Genomic DNA, 17,141 nt, shown 5'->3' with positions numbered 1-17,141 from the left:
ATTGTCATTTTGGAGTCACATTTATTGTAAATAAGAATTGAATATGTTTCTAAACACTTCTACATTAATGTGGATGCCACTATGATTACAGATAGTCCTGAATGCACAAGACATGCTAACCTCTCACCATTACAATAAAGGGGAGGTTAGTGTTTTTGGGATGTATGATATTTGTGCACCTGTTTTTAAATCATATATGTTAAGTAAAACAAACCATCCATATACAAACGTATACATACGAACAACTTACATGTACACACACAAACAATGACTACACTTGCCCAGAACCACATGCTCACATTATTGTTTGCCACTTGGACTTGAATTGTACAAAGACATACTTAGTTTCATGTCTTTTGTGTGTTTTTGTTAACCTTTTACTGCATTGGGCTAAATCAGGGTCACACATAGTGTTTCTTGGTAGTCTTAAAAATATATATTTTGAAACAAAAGTATACACCTTACACACATGGTTATGGGCTTAGCAAAAAGAAGACATCTGTACAATGTCAGATATAGAGATGAAATGTATTCAATTTTGAGTTTGCATCCCAATATTACACTTTATATACAGTATGACAAAACATGTATTTTTACTGTTCTAATTATGTTGGTGACCAGTTTATAATAGCAATAAGGCACCTCTGGGTTTGTGGTATATGGCCAATATACCATGGCTACGGGCTGTATCCAGGCACTACGCAAAAGAATATCCCTTAGCCGTGGTATATTGGCCATATACCACACCCCCTTGTGCCTAATTGCTTAAACAAACCACCACAAAATACCAGAAGACCAACCTTACAAAGCAAGGTTTTTAACCCCCCAACTTATTTCACAACCATAAATATTTCAAAACATGCAAGAAGACACATTTTCTTCATGAAATGTCATTTTCTAGTAATTCAATTTCATATCTTAACCTTTGTGATTTGCTGGAAAAAAATGACATCCATTATGGTATGGGTCAGATTGACCCGCACGGTTTAAACCTACTCAAGACAGTCAAAGAATCAAGTAAAAACAGCCAAAACTTTATTTTATCTTGTCAGACCATTCAGAAAGAAGAAATACAATAACATTTGATTTCAAAAACTCTATATTTAAGAACTATTTGTTAAACATTTTTCCTTTCTCACAAACAAAGCATTTTCTGTTTGGAGCTCATTTTTGAGTGTATATGTCAGATCTGCTGCTCCCGCACTGAGAAAGAGACGTTTGGGAAAGCTCCTTTTCACTCAAACATAATTATAAAACTGCAACCAGAACCAGTCAAAACCAAATACATCAAAGACACTTGTTTATTTTGGACCTGTGCAAATATCTATACACATGAAAGCCTCCGGGTCAAAATTACCCACAACATCATGTTTGTGTACACAATCTACACAGACATTCCACAAGACATCAGCGTGTCCACATTTTGAAGTTAGGTTCATGACCCTAAATGAGGAAAAGTCATTTAATTTCATGGAGAAAAAGAGGGTAACTAGTATTTTAGACAACTAAAACGTGGAAATGGGTCAAATTGACCCGCAACATAATAGGAGGGTTAAAAAATGATACACTGTTTAATCGTGTAACATCTAACTTATTCACCCATCTTGAACAGCTGATAGCCATATCATATTAGCTTTTCAGAAATTAAACTTTAGAATGGGGATGTAGCTCAGTGGTAGAGCGCATGCTTTGCATGTATGAGGCCCCGGGTTCAATCCCCGGCATCTCCAAGGTAGATTTTTTTGCATTTCCATAGCACTGGTCTATTTGATGCGTTTCGATGTAATGCTAGCTTTGCTAACTGTTATTATATTTACAAATATTTTATAGTTAAAATGTAAAAAATATATATATCCAAGCTCTGGATATTTTCGTGCGTGCTGTCGTCAGACGTTTTTGGGTAACACGCCCACATACGTGCCAGACAACTGTAACCAGGGAGAACGGATGTTTTGAAAAATGTCTGCCTCCCTTATCAACAGAACCAATTATAACGTTAGCTAACGTAAACAGCAGTAACTTCGGGATTATATTATATTTTATAAAGACTACACATTACATCAGTTACATAGATTATTATAGATTTCAACCATGCAACTAAAGCATCTGAAGACGCTTTTAACGCCCCAAGTAAGCTCGGCCATTTTACTACTACAGTAGCTAGTAACGTTAACCACCACAGCTAACGTTAGCTAACAAACTAGAATGCTTTGATGACTAACGTTAGCTTGCTGCTAGCCCTAGTATGCCTCAATATGTTATGTACTGAATTTTCTACCTCCAGCTTCACCGTAAATGTATATATTGCTGCCACCAGCCCCACATTGAAAGTCAGTATTACAGGATAGCAGTTTCTTATTTTTCTGCATCACACTAAACAGAAATCTCCACACTTAGTGCCTTTTGTGCCTTTAGGTCTCCAGCCTTGGCTATTGCTGTTATCTGTCTCTTCATCTCACAGCACTTTTCTCAATCTGGTCATGTCTTTCGAACGGTCTGATGACACACATGTGGTGCAGAGTATACTGTAACTTTGGCACAGTTAACGTTACTTATTCAATTCCCACCTTAAAAGGGAACAGCATAGGTTTCTTCACCAGCGACGATAATCCAGAGTAATACAGATGTGAAATGTATAAAACTGCATCCCGATGAGATTCGGTTTCATGTGGCGATATCCAGATGAACAATGTCTTTGTGCATCTGCATTGCTTGCTGTTTGGGGTTTTAGGCTGGGCTTCTGTATAGCACTTTGTGACATCTGCTGATGTAAAAAGGGCTTTATAAATACATTTGATTGATTGATTGATATCTAGCAAGCCTCAGCATGTGTCCTTAACTAGCTAGATAACTTTTTACTAACGTTAGCTAATTTATGTCAATTTTTTTCTTCAACTGAAGGTTCTAGAGGTCAAATCAAATCAAATTTATTTATATAGCCCTTCGTACATCAGCTGATATCTCAAAGTGCTGTACAGAAACCCAGCCTAAAACCCCAAACAGCAAGCAATGCAGGTGTAGAAGCACAGTGGCTAGGAAAAACTCCCTAGAAAGGCCAAAACCTAGGAAGAAACCTAGAGAGGAACCAGGCTATGAGGGGTGGCCAGTCCTCTTCTGGCTGTGCCGGGTGGAGATTATAACAGAACATGGCCAAGATGTTCAAATGTTCATAGATTACCAGCTTGGTCAAATAATAATAATCACAGTAGTTGTCGAGGGTGCAGCAAGTCAGCACCTCAGGAGTAAATGTCAGTTGGCTTTTCATAGCCGATCATTAAGAGTATCTCTACCGCTCCTGCAGTCTCTAGAGAGTTGAAAACAGCAGGTCTGGGACAGGTAGCACGTCCGGTGAACAGGTCAGGGTTCCATAGCCGCAGGCAGGACAGTTGAAACTGGAGCAGCAGCACGGCCAGGTAGACTGGGGACAGCAAGGAGTCATCATGCCAGGTAGTCCTGAGGCATGGTCCTAGGGCTCAGGTCCTCCGAGAGAGAGAAAGAAAGAGAGAAAGAGAGAATTAGAGAGAGCATACTTAAATTCACACAGGACACCGGATAAGACAGGAGAAGTACTCCAGATATAACAAACTGACCCTAGCCCCCCGACACATAAACTACTGCAGCATAAATACTGAAGGCTGAGACAGGAGGGGTCAGGAGACACTGTGGCCCCATCCGATGATACCCCCGGACAGGGCCAAACAGGAAGGATATAACCCCACCCACTTTTCCAAAGCACAGCCCCCACACAACTAGAGGGATATCTTCAACCACCAACTTACCATCCTGAGACAAGGCCGAGTATAGCCCACAAAGATCTCCGCCACGGCACAACCCAAGGGGGGGCGCCAACCCAGGTCAGGGTGTGTAGACTTGTTGGTGTGGGTCCAGAGGCAGGATTGAAGAAAAACACTGCCAGGTTCACTGAGGCTACAGCTAGTTACCCGTGTGAAGTAACTATACTGACATGGTATCCAATTTGTTGTCCCTTTACCACAGGAGGGAGCTGCAAAAGTTACTTGTATGACATGGGCACCGAATAATGTCAAATTTGCTGTTTGCACTGTGGACAGAGTGGTCTTACTGTACGATGAGCAAGGAGAGAAAAGGGATAAGTTCTCTACTAAGCCTGCAGACTCTAAGGTTAGTAGGCATCTCAGTTGTCAAGTTTGACTATCATGTAATCCTCTCATCAATTATGTACACACTACTTTTTGTCTGACCAGTTTGATACCGGAAGCTTTTCCCAGAAACACTCACACACAGCTTGCAACTGAATCTGGATTTTCGATAGAGTGATAATGTTCTTGTGATATTTATCTTTTTGCAGTATGGAAAGAAGAGCTATGTTGTCAAGGCCATGGCATTTTCTACTGACTCAACAAAAATTGCCATTGCCCAAACTGATAACATAATCTATGTCTACAAAATCGGAGAGGAATGGTAAGAATGCTTCTGGTATTTGTATTTAGGCTGGGTTTGGATTCACAGATGGCCCTCTCTACCATCTCTTTGTCTCAAGTGTGATGTTTCTTCTTTATTTCTCACAGGGGTGAGAAAAAGGTCATCTGCAACAAATTTGTACAGACAGTAAGTAATCACACATTTCTGGGATGAGATAGAACTATGTTCAAGCTCTCTTTTGAGTTATTTACCAAAATACAAACAACAGTCAATTTAAAAGTCAATTTAAAACCAATCTCATTGTGTTTCAGAGTGCTTTGACTTGTTTGCTATGGCCAGCAGAACACGCTATCGTTTTTGGATTAGCAGAGGGAAAGGTAAGTCATTTACACAATCAATGTTTTTTTACTGCCAGTATTTTCAATAACAGGAAGTACTATGAGTTTTCAGAACATTGTGTTGGATCTTGATATGTTTTGTTTGCTTCCTCCCAGGTTCGCCTTGCCAACACAAAAACAAACAAGTCATCTACGGTCTACGGAACAGATTCCTATGTTGTCTCATTGACATCGAAGTATGTGCCTTTCTTTTTCTTTCTTTAAACCCTCTCATTCAAAGTTATAGTCTGATGTTGTAGCTCTAATGCTGTACTCCTCTCTGTCTGCTAGTGTTTCTGGGAAGGGCATGCTCTCAGGCCATGCAGACGGGACTGTTGTAAGATATTTCTTTGATGACGAAGGCTCAGGAGAATCTCAGGTACTCTACCCAATACTGACATTAAATCATTTCAATGTGTCCCTGAGAATTTTCTCATAGTACTCCTTGGGTCAAACCTTTTGCTCTCACATTTCACTGTTAAAAAAAATACATCTTTGCAGGGCAAATTGTTGACCCACCCTTGCCCACCATATGCCTTGGCATGGGGCACCAATAGCATCATAGTGGCTGGATGTGACAAGAAGATAGTTGCCTATGGCAGGGAGGGTCACATCCAGCAGACTTTTGACTACAGCCGAGACCGCTCGGAGAAAGAGTTCACTGTGGCTGCCACCAGTCCCAGTGGACAGTCTGTGGTCATCGGCAGCTATGACCGGTCAGTCTTCATTTTGATACATCAGTATACAAGTAATAAGCATGATATTACAAACTTATCTTACATTGCTTGGAAGCAGGAAGTTCTGAGTGATAAGCTGTTTTGTTCAAATGATGTCATTTCAGATTGAGAGTCTTCAACTGGGGTCCTCGGAAAGGTGCATGGGATGAAGCATCCCCTAAAGAGATTCCAAACCTGTACACCATCACTGCCTTGGCCTGGAAGAAGGATGGCTCACGCCTCTGTGCAGTGAGTAACCATACATGAACGAACACACCTGTTTGCAACAGTAATGAAATACTTGATTTAGCTCCCAGTACTGTGTAAAGTAGACTACACGTTGCCTTTCACAGCTTTTTGCAATTCTAACTTTTGTGACAGCTTCATAAACATGTTTTTGTCAATCCCTGTGTTCAGGGTACACTGTGTGGGGGAGTGGAACAGTTTGACTGCTGCCTACGGAGGAGCATCTACAAGAACAAATTTGAGATGACTTATGTGGGACTGAGTCAGGTACGTTGTGGTATTCACCGCCTTCAGTTCAGAACGATAGCGGGGCACTGCAGTTAATCTGACAGGGAATGTTCAACTTGAGTCCTTGAGTTGTGGCTCAGAGACATGGTTGTATTGAGCTTCACTTATCATCACAACACCCTCCCAACAGTTCTTTGTCACTTATTTCCTTGCGGGTTGGAGGCTCTGACTAACTAACTGAACAATGTATCTCCAGGTGATTGTAAAGAACCTGTCTACAGGGATGCGGGTGGTGCTGAAGTCCCACTATGGCTATGAGATAGACGAGGTGAAGATCATGGGGAAGGACCGCTATCTGGTGGGCCACACTTCTGATACCCTGCTACTGGGAGATCTGGCCTCCAACAAGCTCAGTGAGGTATGATGGTCTGGCCATTCACTAATCCTTTACTCTGCTAGTTAAGGTAATTCTTTCTCTACCTGCTCATGTGTGTGGTATACAGACTCGAATTTGAAGTGAGCCGTTGGAAGAATCAAGACACTAAGTGCAAGAGATGTTTTTTATGGGCCACCGTCCCCTCCTCTGTGCGAATATTCTTGCATATTGTCTGTGGCACAGTGAGAAACAAATTGCTCTATTAGAAGTTCCAAGGACTTGTTTTAAAAGTTCAAGGGCTGTCACGGTTCGATGTGCTAATCCCTGTTTAACTGAGAGTTTTCAAAGAGCCTTCACTGGAGCAGGAGTGCTGCTGTCGAAAATGACAGACACGCGATAACAGGCTGCAGTATATGTGTGTGTAATGTAGTGTAAAGCAGGAAGTGACGCCCACCGCGCTTCGCCCCAAGTAAACAAAGACCCCTCTGCAATTATTTTTTCAGGTTGCATGGCAAGGCTCCGGGGGGAATGAAAAATTCTTCTTTGAAAATGAAACGGTACGATTCCATTCTTCTGTCCCTGTTTAGCTTTGTCTGCAGTTTATGTGCTGTAGTGAGGAGTTTTCAGGTTCTGCAATCCCAATTTATGAATAATAAAATACACGTCATGTACCTGTTAACTGCCTGTCATTGCTTCTTGAACATAGGAATTCGGAATTTTCTCCTAATGGTAGAGAGTCAGCTGCTGACTGTGATGTGTTGTGTCAGGTGTGTATGATTTTCAACGCTGGGGAGCTGACGCTGGTGGAGTACGGCAGCAACGACATCCTGGGATCAGTGAGAACTGAGTTCATGAACCCACATCTAATCAGGTTGGCTTTCACTCATTCTCCCCGTAATGCATATATTTATAGCATATTATATTATAGAAAGCAGTTGCATTTTCTAACGTCACTGAGACATTTTTGCTTGTCTTCTCCTCTTATGTGAAGAATGGTCACTAGGTGGTAGTGTTGAGCTTTGTTTGTACATGACAGTCGGGCATACTTTGAATGCATGAGAAGGGTAAGCGTTTTGCATGCAGCTGTCAAGTCAGTTTTCAGTGCACAAAGTTAGTCATTACAAATCCATCCTAATGTATTCAGGGTGTCAAGATTGTCAGATTGGAGATATTTCTGTGCTAATGTTTGGATGTTCAGTTTTAACATTCCCCCTCTGCTTACGTATATGGCTACCCCACACTGTGTCTGCATCTCTAGTGTTCGTCTCAATGAGAGGAAACAGAGGGGGGTTGAAGGCAGCAAAAAGTTAGCTTACCTGATTGACATCAAGACCATTGCCATTGGTAAGTGTGTGTGTGTGTGTCATGTCATGAATATGTATGATGCAGAGTGTATGCTCCTTGAGATGGTGAACCGAGGACACGAAGACATGATTTCTGTGCTGCAGAAGGGTTGTCTTCTGGTCAAGGTCAAGCCAAGGTTATGACTCTGGTGCTTGTTGACTACAGCTTTTATTCTCAGGCCTTTAGTTTTTCCAGAAAGGTAAAATCGTGTCATGTGTTTTTCTCTAGGCTATTACTATCTAGTGAAGGAATTTGCATCCAAAGTGACCATGTGAAGTAATTGCTAAATATTTGAGCTAAAAGTGTCGGTCACCTTCACTCCAAGGCCAAGTTCCAGCCCAGCCCTCCCATCCATTCTTATCTGCAGATAAAGAGATTCTAACACACAAAGACGCTGACCTGCCCTTTTTGTGATGGATGATACCCATTCATGTAAAGGCAGGCAGGCGCTGCTCCGAGCGACTTGGTCCCCACGTTGCTAGGTATTGATTAGGTAAACGACTGTTTGATTTTAGCGGGCCCACACCGTCCCTCTCTTACCCCACTCCTCCCCTCTCTCCCCTGGGGCAGCCTGAGACGCTAGCGCCTGTGAGGGCCGGTAAAGAATGATGCTGAGACAAACAGGCATATGCCGCTTCCAGATAACGGGCCTTTCAATTAGGCGCTGACCCCATGGTGGGCGGGGTGGTGGGCAGCAGTGTAGAGTCTAAAGCACGGCCCAAGCCCAGACCCCGCCACAGTGCAGGGCTGAGCTGAGCACCATCTGCCCAAGCCCTGTCCACTTCCTGTGCTAATTAAGTCCAGGCATGTCCTTCTGTCGCTGCCGAACAGTTTTTTTGTTCAGGTGGTGAAAATGAGAAACAACCTCCATCCAATTTATTTCTCCCCTTCGAATGACAGGAGCAGTTTTTTGTTGTTGTTGTTGCTTCTCCCCTCCCTCCACCTTTCCTTCCCTCCCTCGCTCTGAAAGTGTAAATTGGAAAATGCCTTTTTAGCTTCTCAGAAGCTTGATTACAGAATAAAAGGAGAAGCGATGCCAGGCCTCTCTGTCACATGATTCATTAGAGAATCATAGATGTTTGGCAGAGTGGATGTATACTACTGTGAACATTGACATATTCATATTGCCCCTCACTTACAACATACCGTTTTATCTCTTGTCTCTAGCAGATATATAGATATATAATGTGGCTTTAAACACGATACACCACCTACCCTCTTAGTACAAACTCTGGAGTTGAGAACGTTTTCCTTCTCGGTCTCTCGATGCCACCAGTCATTGATTGCTGCTACGACCTCGAGGCACAGCTCAGGTAATCTCTCTCCCCCCCACTCACAGTGGATCTGGCCGGCGGATACAACCTGGGAACCATCAACCACGACTCCAAGATTGACTGGCTGGAGCTCAATGAGACGGGGCGCAAGCTACTCTTCAGGGACAAGAAACTGCGGGTGAGGCAGCAGCAGCAGCTCAAAGTAACGGGCTGCCTAGAGCTATGCCTGTTTGATGTGCTCGCCCTGGGCAAAGGATGCCAAGCATTTTAATTGGGAATCCCTTTGGGAGCTTTTGACTGAAAAGTGACTCATTGTACTCAGATGTTTCGCTATGGTTTAGAATTTGTTGTCGAGGACCCAGTAGAGCTGAAATTCTAGTTTTGAAAGGTGCATTACTGCTCGGATTTGAGTTTATTTGAGTAACAGACCTGCTTCATGTGATTCCTTGCATCACTGCCTAATCCTCTAACTCTTCTCCTCTCTCTCTCTCAGCTCCACCTGTATGACATCGAGAGCAGTGTTAAGACCACAGTGTTGAGCTTCTGCTCCTACGTGCAGTGGGTTCCTGGCAGTGACGTGGTGGTGAGCCAGAACAGAGGCAACCTGTGTGTGTGGTACAACATCGACAGCCCAGAGAGAGCCACCATGTTCCCCCTCAGGGTGAGGGCAGGGGCAGGGGGGGGAGAGGGTCCGGCCAGCTCATATGCTACTGGCAGGGCTAACGTTAGTCACCGTGTGGCTGAACTACTGAGCTGACTACTGTCTGTTTATAGACCTTGAAGTTTAATACCCAATGTGACTGACTGTGTGCCACTCTTCTTTTTCACCCCCCAGCCGCTCAGAAACATTCATTTAGTAATGCCTGTGTTCTTATTGTCCTCCTCTGTCTTCATGAACCTTGGATTAAGTCTCTGAGTGCAGTGAAAGGCACACAGTGTAATTATCTCCTAGCAGGTAGAACTATAAGGGCTGAGAATAGGGCTGATTTGGCCTCTCTGTTTTCCACAGGGGGATGTAGTGGATCTGGAGAGGTCCAATGGTAAGACAGAGGTGATCGTGACTGAGGGGGTCAACACTGTGTCCTACACCTTGGACGAGGGTCTTATCGAGTTTGGAACAGCTATTGACGATGGCGACTATTATAGGTCAGTATCTACCTTGTAAGAATGCCGTGGGTCTTTCAGAATGCACAAAAGTGGCAGCTTACAATGTATTACAATTCTAGTTGCTGAATTGGTTTTGATAAGATCCCTAACTGTGCAACATCCAGGGTGGAATTAATGTGGGTTTAGATTCCAACTATTTTGGTCCGCATTCCACACTCAATGCTTTGCCGCCTATTTGAAGTGCATGTAGTCTATTTGACAACTGCAACTTTTCTCCTTCAAAAAGGGGCTTAGGTGGTGGTGTCGTGGCAATGGGTGCTGTCGGCCCCTTTCTGAGCGGCTGAATTTTGTAGAAAATTTTACAAGCCACCATCTTGGCACTGTAGAGAAATGTGTGCATTTAAGACCATTTCATACAATGAATTCTAGTCAATTGGCCATGGCTAATACTGTGTTATTTTGCTCAGACATACTCACAAAATGAATACTGCTATATTCATTGTTTTGGGAATCTTAAATTCTCCCTGACTATGTAGCTTTTATTTTGGTGATTGTTAGTTCTCAAAGATTATATTATACAAATATATATATATATATATATATAGGTCCATTATCTTTTCTACATACTTTGTATATGTACATATTTAGTTGTTTAAGTTTACACAGGAAAAATTTTCCATCCCGAAAATTCATTTGTACACCGTTTGGACTTGGGAGGACTGAAAAAATGCTTAGGCAGAAAAATCCCTGTGTTCAAACTGTCACCCTATAGCTGCAAAAAAGAGGGTTGTTTTTCTGTTGAATCTATTTTTTCTAGTTTCACTTTGTTGCTCTCTCCTGCTGTGAGTTGTCCCTGTGGATGGTCCTGCTGTGTGACTCACGTGTGTGTGTGTGTGTGTGTGTGTGTTCCCACAGAGCTACAGCGTTCCTGGAGACTCTGGAGATGTCCTCGGAGACGGAGGCCATGTGGAAAACTCTGAGCAAACTGTCTCTGGAGGCCCGCCAGCTCCACATCGCAGAGAGGTCAGCACAACGGGGGACCACACGCATGCTGCGTCACTCATGCCACAACATACACACACCCCACTCATGTCGTCGTGCGTGTCCCAAGGGGGCTCGGTAAAACCTAAACAACAGCACCGTTAGGCTTATCTTCTAATACAATCCTTTCTCTCGCTCTCTCTCCGTTTTAACTTGTGAAAAGTGACTTGCCTCCCGTGAAGACGTTTAGCCCGGAGCAGCCCCCTCCCTCCTCAGTGTTTTTATCTGAGCTATGCGTACGTGACTGGGGGGGAGAAATAGTACAGCGCTAAGCAGTTCACCCAGAACTGAGAGTACTCTGTGTCACGTTGAAAGATGTGTCCCTGGCTACAAAAAGCTATCTCTCTCAATAGGACTCACTTAAGTTACTCTGGTGGTGCTTACTTAAGCTTTTGTGTTTAATTTATTTATTTTTTCACATTTTTTGCGGGGTGAAAGTTAGATTTGACTGTAGCATGGCATCAATAATGCAGCGGCCGTTCCTGATGTATGGGGGTTGATTTGCATAAATCATGCAGAGGGGAAAAAAAAGGTTTTGTCTGGAGAGGAGAATGTAAATGAAGGAGGGTAGGTAGCTAAAAAGAGATGCTCCTCTTTTGATTGCGAACGCAGCTTATTAGCGTGATGCAACATCCCTGAAAGCTGGTGAGACAGGCGGCCTAAGTTAGAAAGCCATTGAAATGTTCACCCCGGCGCTGTAGCATGGCTGAAGGCTGTTGATAGAACGCCCTTGGTGTTTGTTTTAGAGGTTATGTCAAGAGTTTTTGTCTGTACACATTTGTTTTTGCTGCGCCCTCGGTGTACCTTAAGTTGTGTTGTGTGTTTTTTAGGTGCTTTGCTGCCTTGGGGGATGTCTCCAAAGCTCGCTTTCTGAACCAGACTAACAACATTGCTGACCAAGTCTCAAAGGAACACGTACGTACTGTAGTGTGTTGGTCTCTCATGCATCGCCGGTCCCCACCTCTCTTCATAACTGGCAGTAGATATACTGAGTAGTGTTGGAGGCTCTAGTTTGGGTCCATCGTCATCCAGGCCCTGAGTTGGAGGCAATGCAATCCAGGTGTCCCATCTGGGGCCACGGGGCTCAGCCCTGGGTGTCTGTTGGGGCCCCTGTGTGGGTCTCTCTGCACCCTGGAGCATGGGCACATTGACACCCCTGCCAGCACAGCTGCTCCCTGACTGGCCAGGCCAGTCAATCCATCCATTGCATCCCTCTGCTCCACTGGGCTATTAAACTCCATTAATGCTAATCACACACATGCATGCCCACACACGCACCCCCAGCACCTGTTTACCATTGTTGAATGCAGGGCGGCCTGCCCCAGTCTGATAGAAAGGACATGCCATTCCCTGTAGCCTTTCAGATACATGTTGAAGTTGGTCTTATGTGACACTTGCCTTGTCTAATCTCCAGGGTGGTGATGGTACCGAGTTTTACCAAGTCAAAGCACGCCTCGCCATGCTGGACAAGAACTACAAACTGGCTGAGATGTACTATATGGAGCAGGTAGGAGGGTGTAACTTGAATGGTGGAATGTCTGTCTAACACTAACACTAACTCAATGAAGCGCTTGGTCTGTAGGGAAGGCATGAAGAGCCTCCCCAGTCTCACCGGGATGTGTGTCGCTGGGTTGTGTGACCGCTCTGTAGAATGCCATTGATGAGGTGATGGAGATGTATCAGGAGCTTCACATGTGGGACGACTGCATCGCTGTGGCTGAGTCCAAGGTAAACGAACACTGAGAGACTGTACTACCCGCACATGACATTGTTATTTTATCAGCTATCTGCAAGAAAAACAAACTAATAACAGAGATTTTCCCCCATGAAACTGTGCAACATAGCCCTTATTGAAGGAGTGTCTTCCCAGGGCCACCCAGAGCTGGACAACCTGCGTCACAGCTACTACCAGTGGCTGATGGAGACCAATCAGGATGAGAAGGCCGGCGAGGTCAAGGAGGGGGAGGAGGACTTCACGGGCGCCGTCAACCTCTACCTCAAGGCGGGCCTACCGGCCAAGGCCGCCCGATTGGCTATGAGCCGCGAGGAGCTGGTCACCAACCCTGACGTCATCAACAGGATCGCGGCTGCCCTCATCAAGGGAGAGTTCTATGAGAGGGTGGGTGTCATGACCGCTGCAAAATCACATCGCGCACTCGGCGGCTGTCATTACACTAGGCTTCTTCAAGACGAGTATCGCTTGTCTTCCAGCGACAGAGTAAAAGTCTTAATGGAATGAGGTGAAAGGTTGCTTAGATCCCGTCTCATGCGCTCCTGATGGAGAGGCTCTGAGTGACTCGGCTTGATTGTCTCGCAGTGTGATTTGTGTGTGATAGAGAAGTTGGTTTGTCTCTGGTAAGGCAGGTGAAGTTGGTGCAGAGAGAGACAGATGTGTTCTAGCTCAGTGTCTCTGTGTACAGCGTGAACCTTTGTTTCCTGCCTGTGTCTCTGTGGTGGATGACTCTCCTCTCCTCAGAACCGATGTCAGGGAAAGTGTATGTCTGTCTAAAGGATGTGTCTGGGAGGATGTTAGTCGGCCTTCTGTTTTTCTCTCTATCTGCTCTATTTCTCTTGCTCTCTCTGAATGTCTCTCTCTTTCGCTCTTTCTCTCTCTCTGTTTCATTCTCTTTCTGCTCTTGAACCATCTGGTTATGGACCAGAGGTGCTTTAAGTGACTTAATGAGAGGGAGGAAGTTGAGTAACTAAGTAACTTTCCTCTCTCCCATGATCAGGCAGGAGATCTGTTTGAGAAGATCAGGAACAACCAGAGGGCTCTGGACTGCTACCGCAAGGGTAACGCCTTCAGGAAAGGTAGGCCTGACACAGCACTGAGGGTGAATATAAGAATGAATATCACCCATGTGTAGTGGATAGGACGATACCATTCATACAGTATGTATTAGTTATTTAGTTAATACTCCAGTCATTATGAGTTTGGAGAATAAATTGTGAACTGTATTGACGTTAATGTAACTGTGACGTCTTTCCCTGAGCGTAGCTGTGGAGCTGGCTCGTGTTGCCTTCCCGGCTGACGTGGTGAAACTGGAGGAGGCCTGGGGAGACTACCTGGTCCAGCAGAAACAACTGGACGCCGCCATCAACCACTATATAGAGGCTGGGTGAGTCAGCGCTGCTGTCTGCCCATCACTTACTACAAGGAGGGAGGGAGGAAGAGAGGTGTAGAGGGAGTGATAGAGTGACGGATAGAGATGAAAGGAGTGGGAGGCAGGAGGAGGTGGTGCGAGGGGTTTGTTTATAGTGAAGTGAATGATTCATTTCCTGTGTAATCAAATGGAGGTGTTGTTCATTAGGCAGCGCAGGGCTCCAGTCCCCAGGGTAGGCTGCTTTAGATAGCACACTGGATGCTCATTGGATGGCTGGCCCTCTGGTAATACTGTGGTGGTCTGACTGACTGGCATAATGGGCCTCGCTAAAGCTCCATCCCCTACTAATCACTTACTGCTGGGAATCAACACAGGAATCAACTGAAGAAATAACCAATAAAAGTGGTTTGACAGGATTGTAACATTGAGTCTTAATTGCCATTCTAGTCTTAATTGCTCCCTGGTTGGGCTGGACATAGCCTATTAGTTGTTCCAAGTGGATGAATAAAGTTGCTATGTATTGTATTCTTTGATTAGTTCTATGTCCTTTGATGGTGCAAACGCCTCCTCTCGCCCTCTCCTCTACCCCCCTCTTCTCCTCTCCTCTCCTCTACCCCCCTCTTCTCCTCACTATCGTAGCTGTTCCTCGAAGGCCATCGAGGCTGCCATAGGGGCTCGCCAGTGGAAGAAGGCGGTCCATATCCTGGAGTTACAGGAAGACCGGTCAGGAGGGAAGTACTACCTGAAGATAGCCCAGTACTACGCCTCCATCCAGGAGTACGAGGTAAGAGGAGGGAGGGAAGGAAAGAAACGCAGGCTTATTCCGACTGTTCTGATGAGTCGGGGGCCTTGCAACGTGGCAGCTGGCGATGCCTGCTTATTCCAGACCTGACTCCCTGCTGCCTCTGTGCTGCATGTTTGCATAATTTAATTAAAGTATTGATGCATTACTTACTTTGAGAGATGGAATCCACAGAAAGGAATGTACAGTATGTCTCTCTCTCTGTGCGAACCCAGGTTGCAGAGCCCCTGTTTGTGAAGGGAGACCACATCAAAGATGCCATCGATATGTACACGGTGGCTGGGAGGTGGGAGCAGGCTCACAAGGTATGCATCCTCCTCAATGTCCCGTCTTATCATCTGGCTCGCCCACCTTAAAATGCCAGGCATATTGTAACAGGATACACGTCTGTGCTTTCTATGTTTAGTTGTGACAGGCCTGTGTGTTCTTTTAAAGTGGGATGTTATGCACAGTGAATTGGAATGACAATCACAGTGAGTTAAAGTGACGCTTGGTACGGTGTCCATGCACACTCACACACATTGTGTCCTAGCTGGCAGCGAAATGTATGACCCCAGAGGACGTGTCGACTCTGTACATCAGCCGAGCCCAGGACCTGGAGGGAGAGGGGAAATACAAGGAGGCAGAAAGGTAACCTCTCTCTTTCTTTCTACCTCATCTCTTCCTCCCCACTCCCTCTCTCTTCCTCCCCACTCTTCTTCTTTTCCTCTCTCTCTCTCCATCCTTTATCATTCATTACCCTCCTCTGTTTTCAACCCGTATCGACCAAAACCCTGCTGCCAAATTAATTATGGATTTTATCACGGGCAAAGTTTGCTGACATTGGGCTACAGGGGCCTGATTTAACAGTCACTTTATCCAGAACATTGTCTGTTGCAGTTCAGGTCAAGGTTCTACTGCAACAAATTGACAAACAAAAGTGTTCAATTGCTGTGCATTGATAGCAAATTGGACTTTAATAAGGTGCCCTGGCTGCATTGTGTCTGAAACATAATCATTACACCTAACTGAACAACCCCTCTCGCCCTCTAAAGGAGCCTGTGCCTTTCCATATTAGACAGAGTCCTCTCCCTCACACGCTGCCAGCCTGCCACAAAGACAGTGTCACCACGTGCCCCCAACTCTGTGTCATCCCAATACTTGTCTCTTTTATTGATCTCTACTGTGACAAATGTGGAGCAGAATTCATCATCAGCAAAGGGCAACTTCATTTTGTGATGAGAAGTTATATTTTCTGCTCATGCTTAATTTGCGGTTAATGTAATCAGAGATTAAGAATGACTACATTTTAGTGCATAGCAATGCAATCAACTGTGTGTGTGTGTGACTGGAATATTCGCAGGCTGTTTGCGACAGTGGAGGAGCCGGACCTGGCCATCACTATGTATAAGAAGAACAAGATGTTTGACGACGTGATTCGACTGGTGGCCAAACATCACCCAGACCTGCTGTCTGAGACTCACCTGCACCTTGCCAAGGTCGGAGATAGGGGGCGCTGTCTAAAGAAAAAACATAAATATCATATTGGTATCATTTTGAAAGAAATCTTATGAGATGGACTGATGGTGATTTAGATTAGCCAGGATAATTAGTTGGTCAGGTTACTGAGTCTGCGTTATCTAATATTTATTCCAGGAGTTGGAGACAGAATCCAGGTTTTCAGAAGCGGAGTACCACTATATGGAGGGCCAGGAGTGGAAGGGTGCAGTCAACATGTACCGTGTCAACGACATGTGGGAGGAGGCCTACAGGGTATGTGTCCACGTTAGAGCCTGACCGATATGTTATTTTTTTGTGTAACGATATATCGGTCGGGCTCTAGCCCACATCACAAGTTGACTTTCGTCTCTCGCTGAGAGTCCCTGAGATACTGAGTGTCTGTGAACAGCAGGACAGTGTGACAGTGTGATTATGACGCCCCTGGCTTGGCCTGTAATGCCGTATCGAGGACAGTGGTCTGTGCTAACACAGCAGCACAGGATGGACGTGTTACACTGCAAGACCTCTCACTGCTTACAGGCCTCCTAACACTCTCTGTAAAAACATCACCACCTGGCTGCAACTCTGCTACTTCGGCTTCCTCCTTTCTGGCCCTCCACTATACTATAGAGGCACATACACTGAG

At 44.9% G+C, this 17,141-nt stretch overlaps 1 protein-coding gene and 1 non-coding gene across 2 annotated transcripts in view; both read left to right on the top strand.

Annotated features, from left to right (window-relative positions):
- The first annotated feature begins 1,658 nt into the window (after positions 1-1,658).
- trnaa-ugc (transfer RNA alanine (anticodon UGC)) lies at positions 1,659-1,730 on the top strand. Its single transcript has one exon. It is a non-coding gene; the product is annotated as a tRNA-Ala (tRNA).
- Positions 1,731-1,918: 188 nt separating this feature from the next.
- Positions 1,919-17,141, top strand: part of ift172 (intraflagellar transport 172) — a 28,581-nt gene continuing 13,358 nt past the window's right edge. Inside the window, exons 1-29 of the mRNA XM_071413318.1 lie at positions 1,919-2,130; positions 3,997-4,140; positions 4,328-4,440; positions 4,548-4,587; positions 4,713-4,778; positions 4,896-4,975; positions 5,070-5,157; positions 5,280-5,494; positions 5,620-5,743; positions 5,912-6,007; positions 6,225-6,386; positions 6,848-6,901; positions 7,112-7,215; positions 7,603-7,688; positions 9,028-9,140; positions 9,456-9,623; positions 9,972-10,108; positions 10,985-11,092; positions 11,941-12,025; positions 12,525-12,617; positions 12,761-12,838; positions 12,981-13,229; positions 13,843-13,921; positions 14,109-14,229; positions 14,854-14,998; positions 15,232-15,321; positions 15,549-15,646; positions 16,359-16,494; positions 16,652-16,768. Of these exons, the coding sequence (XP_071269419.1) occupies positions 2,092-2,130; positions 3,997-4,140; positions 4,328-4,440; positions 4,548-4,587; positions 4,713-4,778; positions 4,896-4,975; positions 5,070-5,157; positions 5,280-5,494; positions 5,620-5,743; positions 5,912-6,007; positions 6,225-6,386; positions 6,848-6,901; positions 7,112-7,215; positions 7,603-7,688; positions 9,028-9,140; positions 9,456-9,623; positions 9,972-10,108; positions 10,985-11,092; positions 11,941-12,025; positions 12,525-12,617; positions 12,761-12,838; positions 12,981-13,229; positions 13,843-13,921; positions 14,109-14,229; positions 14,854-14,998; positions 15,232-15,321; positions 15,549-15,646; positions 16,359-16,494; positions 16,652-16,768 (3,228 nt within the window). The 5' untranslated portion in view covers positions 1,919-2,091. The remainder of the gene's footprint in view (positions 2,131-3,996; positions 4,141-4,327; positions 4,441-4,547; positions 4,588-4,712; positions 4,779-4,895; positions 4,976-5,069; positions 5,158-5,279; positions 5,495-5,619; positions 5,744-5,911; positions 6,008-6,224; positions 6,387-6,847; positions 6,902-7,111; positions 7,216-7,602; positions 7,689-9,027; positions 9,141-9,455; positions 9,624-9,971; positions 10,109-10,984; positions 11,093-11,940; positions 12,026-12,524; positions 12,618-12,760; positions 12,839-12,980; positions 13,230-13,842; positions 13,922-14,108; positions 14,230-14,853; positions 14,999-15,231; positions 15,322-15,548; positions 15,647-16,358; positions 16,495-16,651; positions 16,769-17,141) is intronic.

This window comes from Salvelinus alpinus, chromosome 8 (assembly GCF_045679555.1).
Source record: "Salvelinus alpinus chromosome 8, SLU_Salpinus.1, whole genome shotgun sequence".
Classification (NCBI taxonomy): Eukaryota; Metazoa; Chordata; class Actinopteri; order Salmoniformes; family Salmonidae; genus Salvelinus; species Salvelinus alpinus.
The sequence above is the reverse complement of the archived record's forward strand: the minus strand, read 5'-3'. Positions and strand labels throughout refer to the sequence as shown.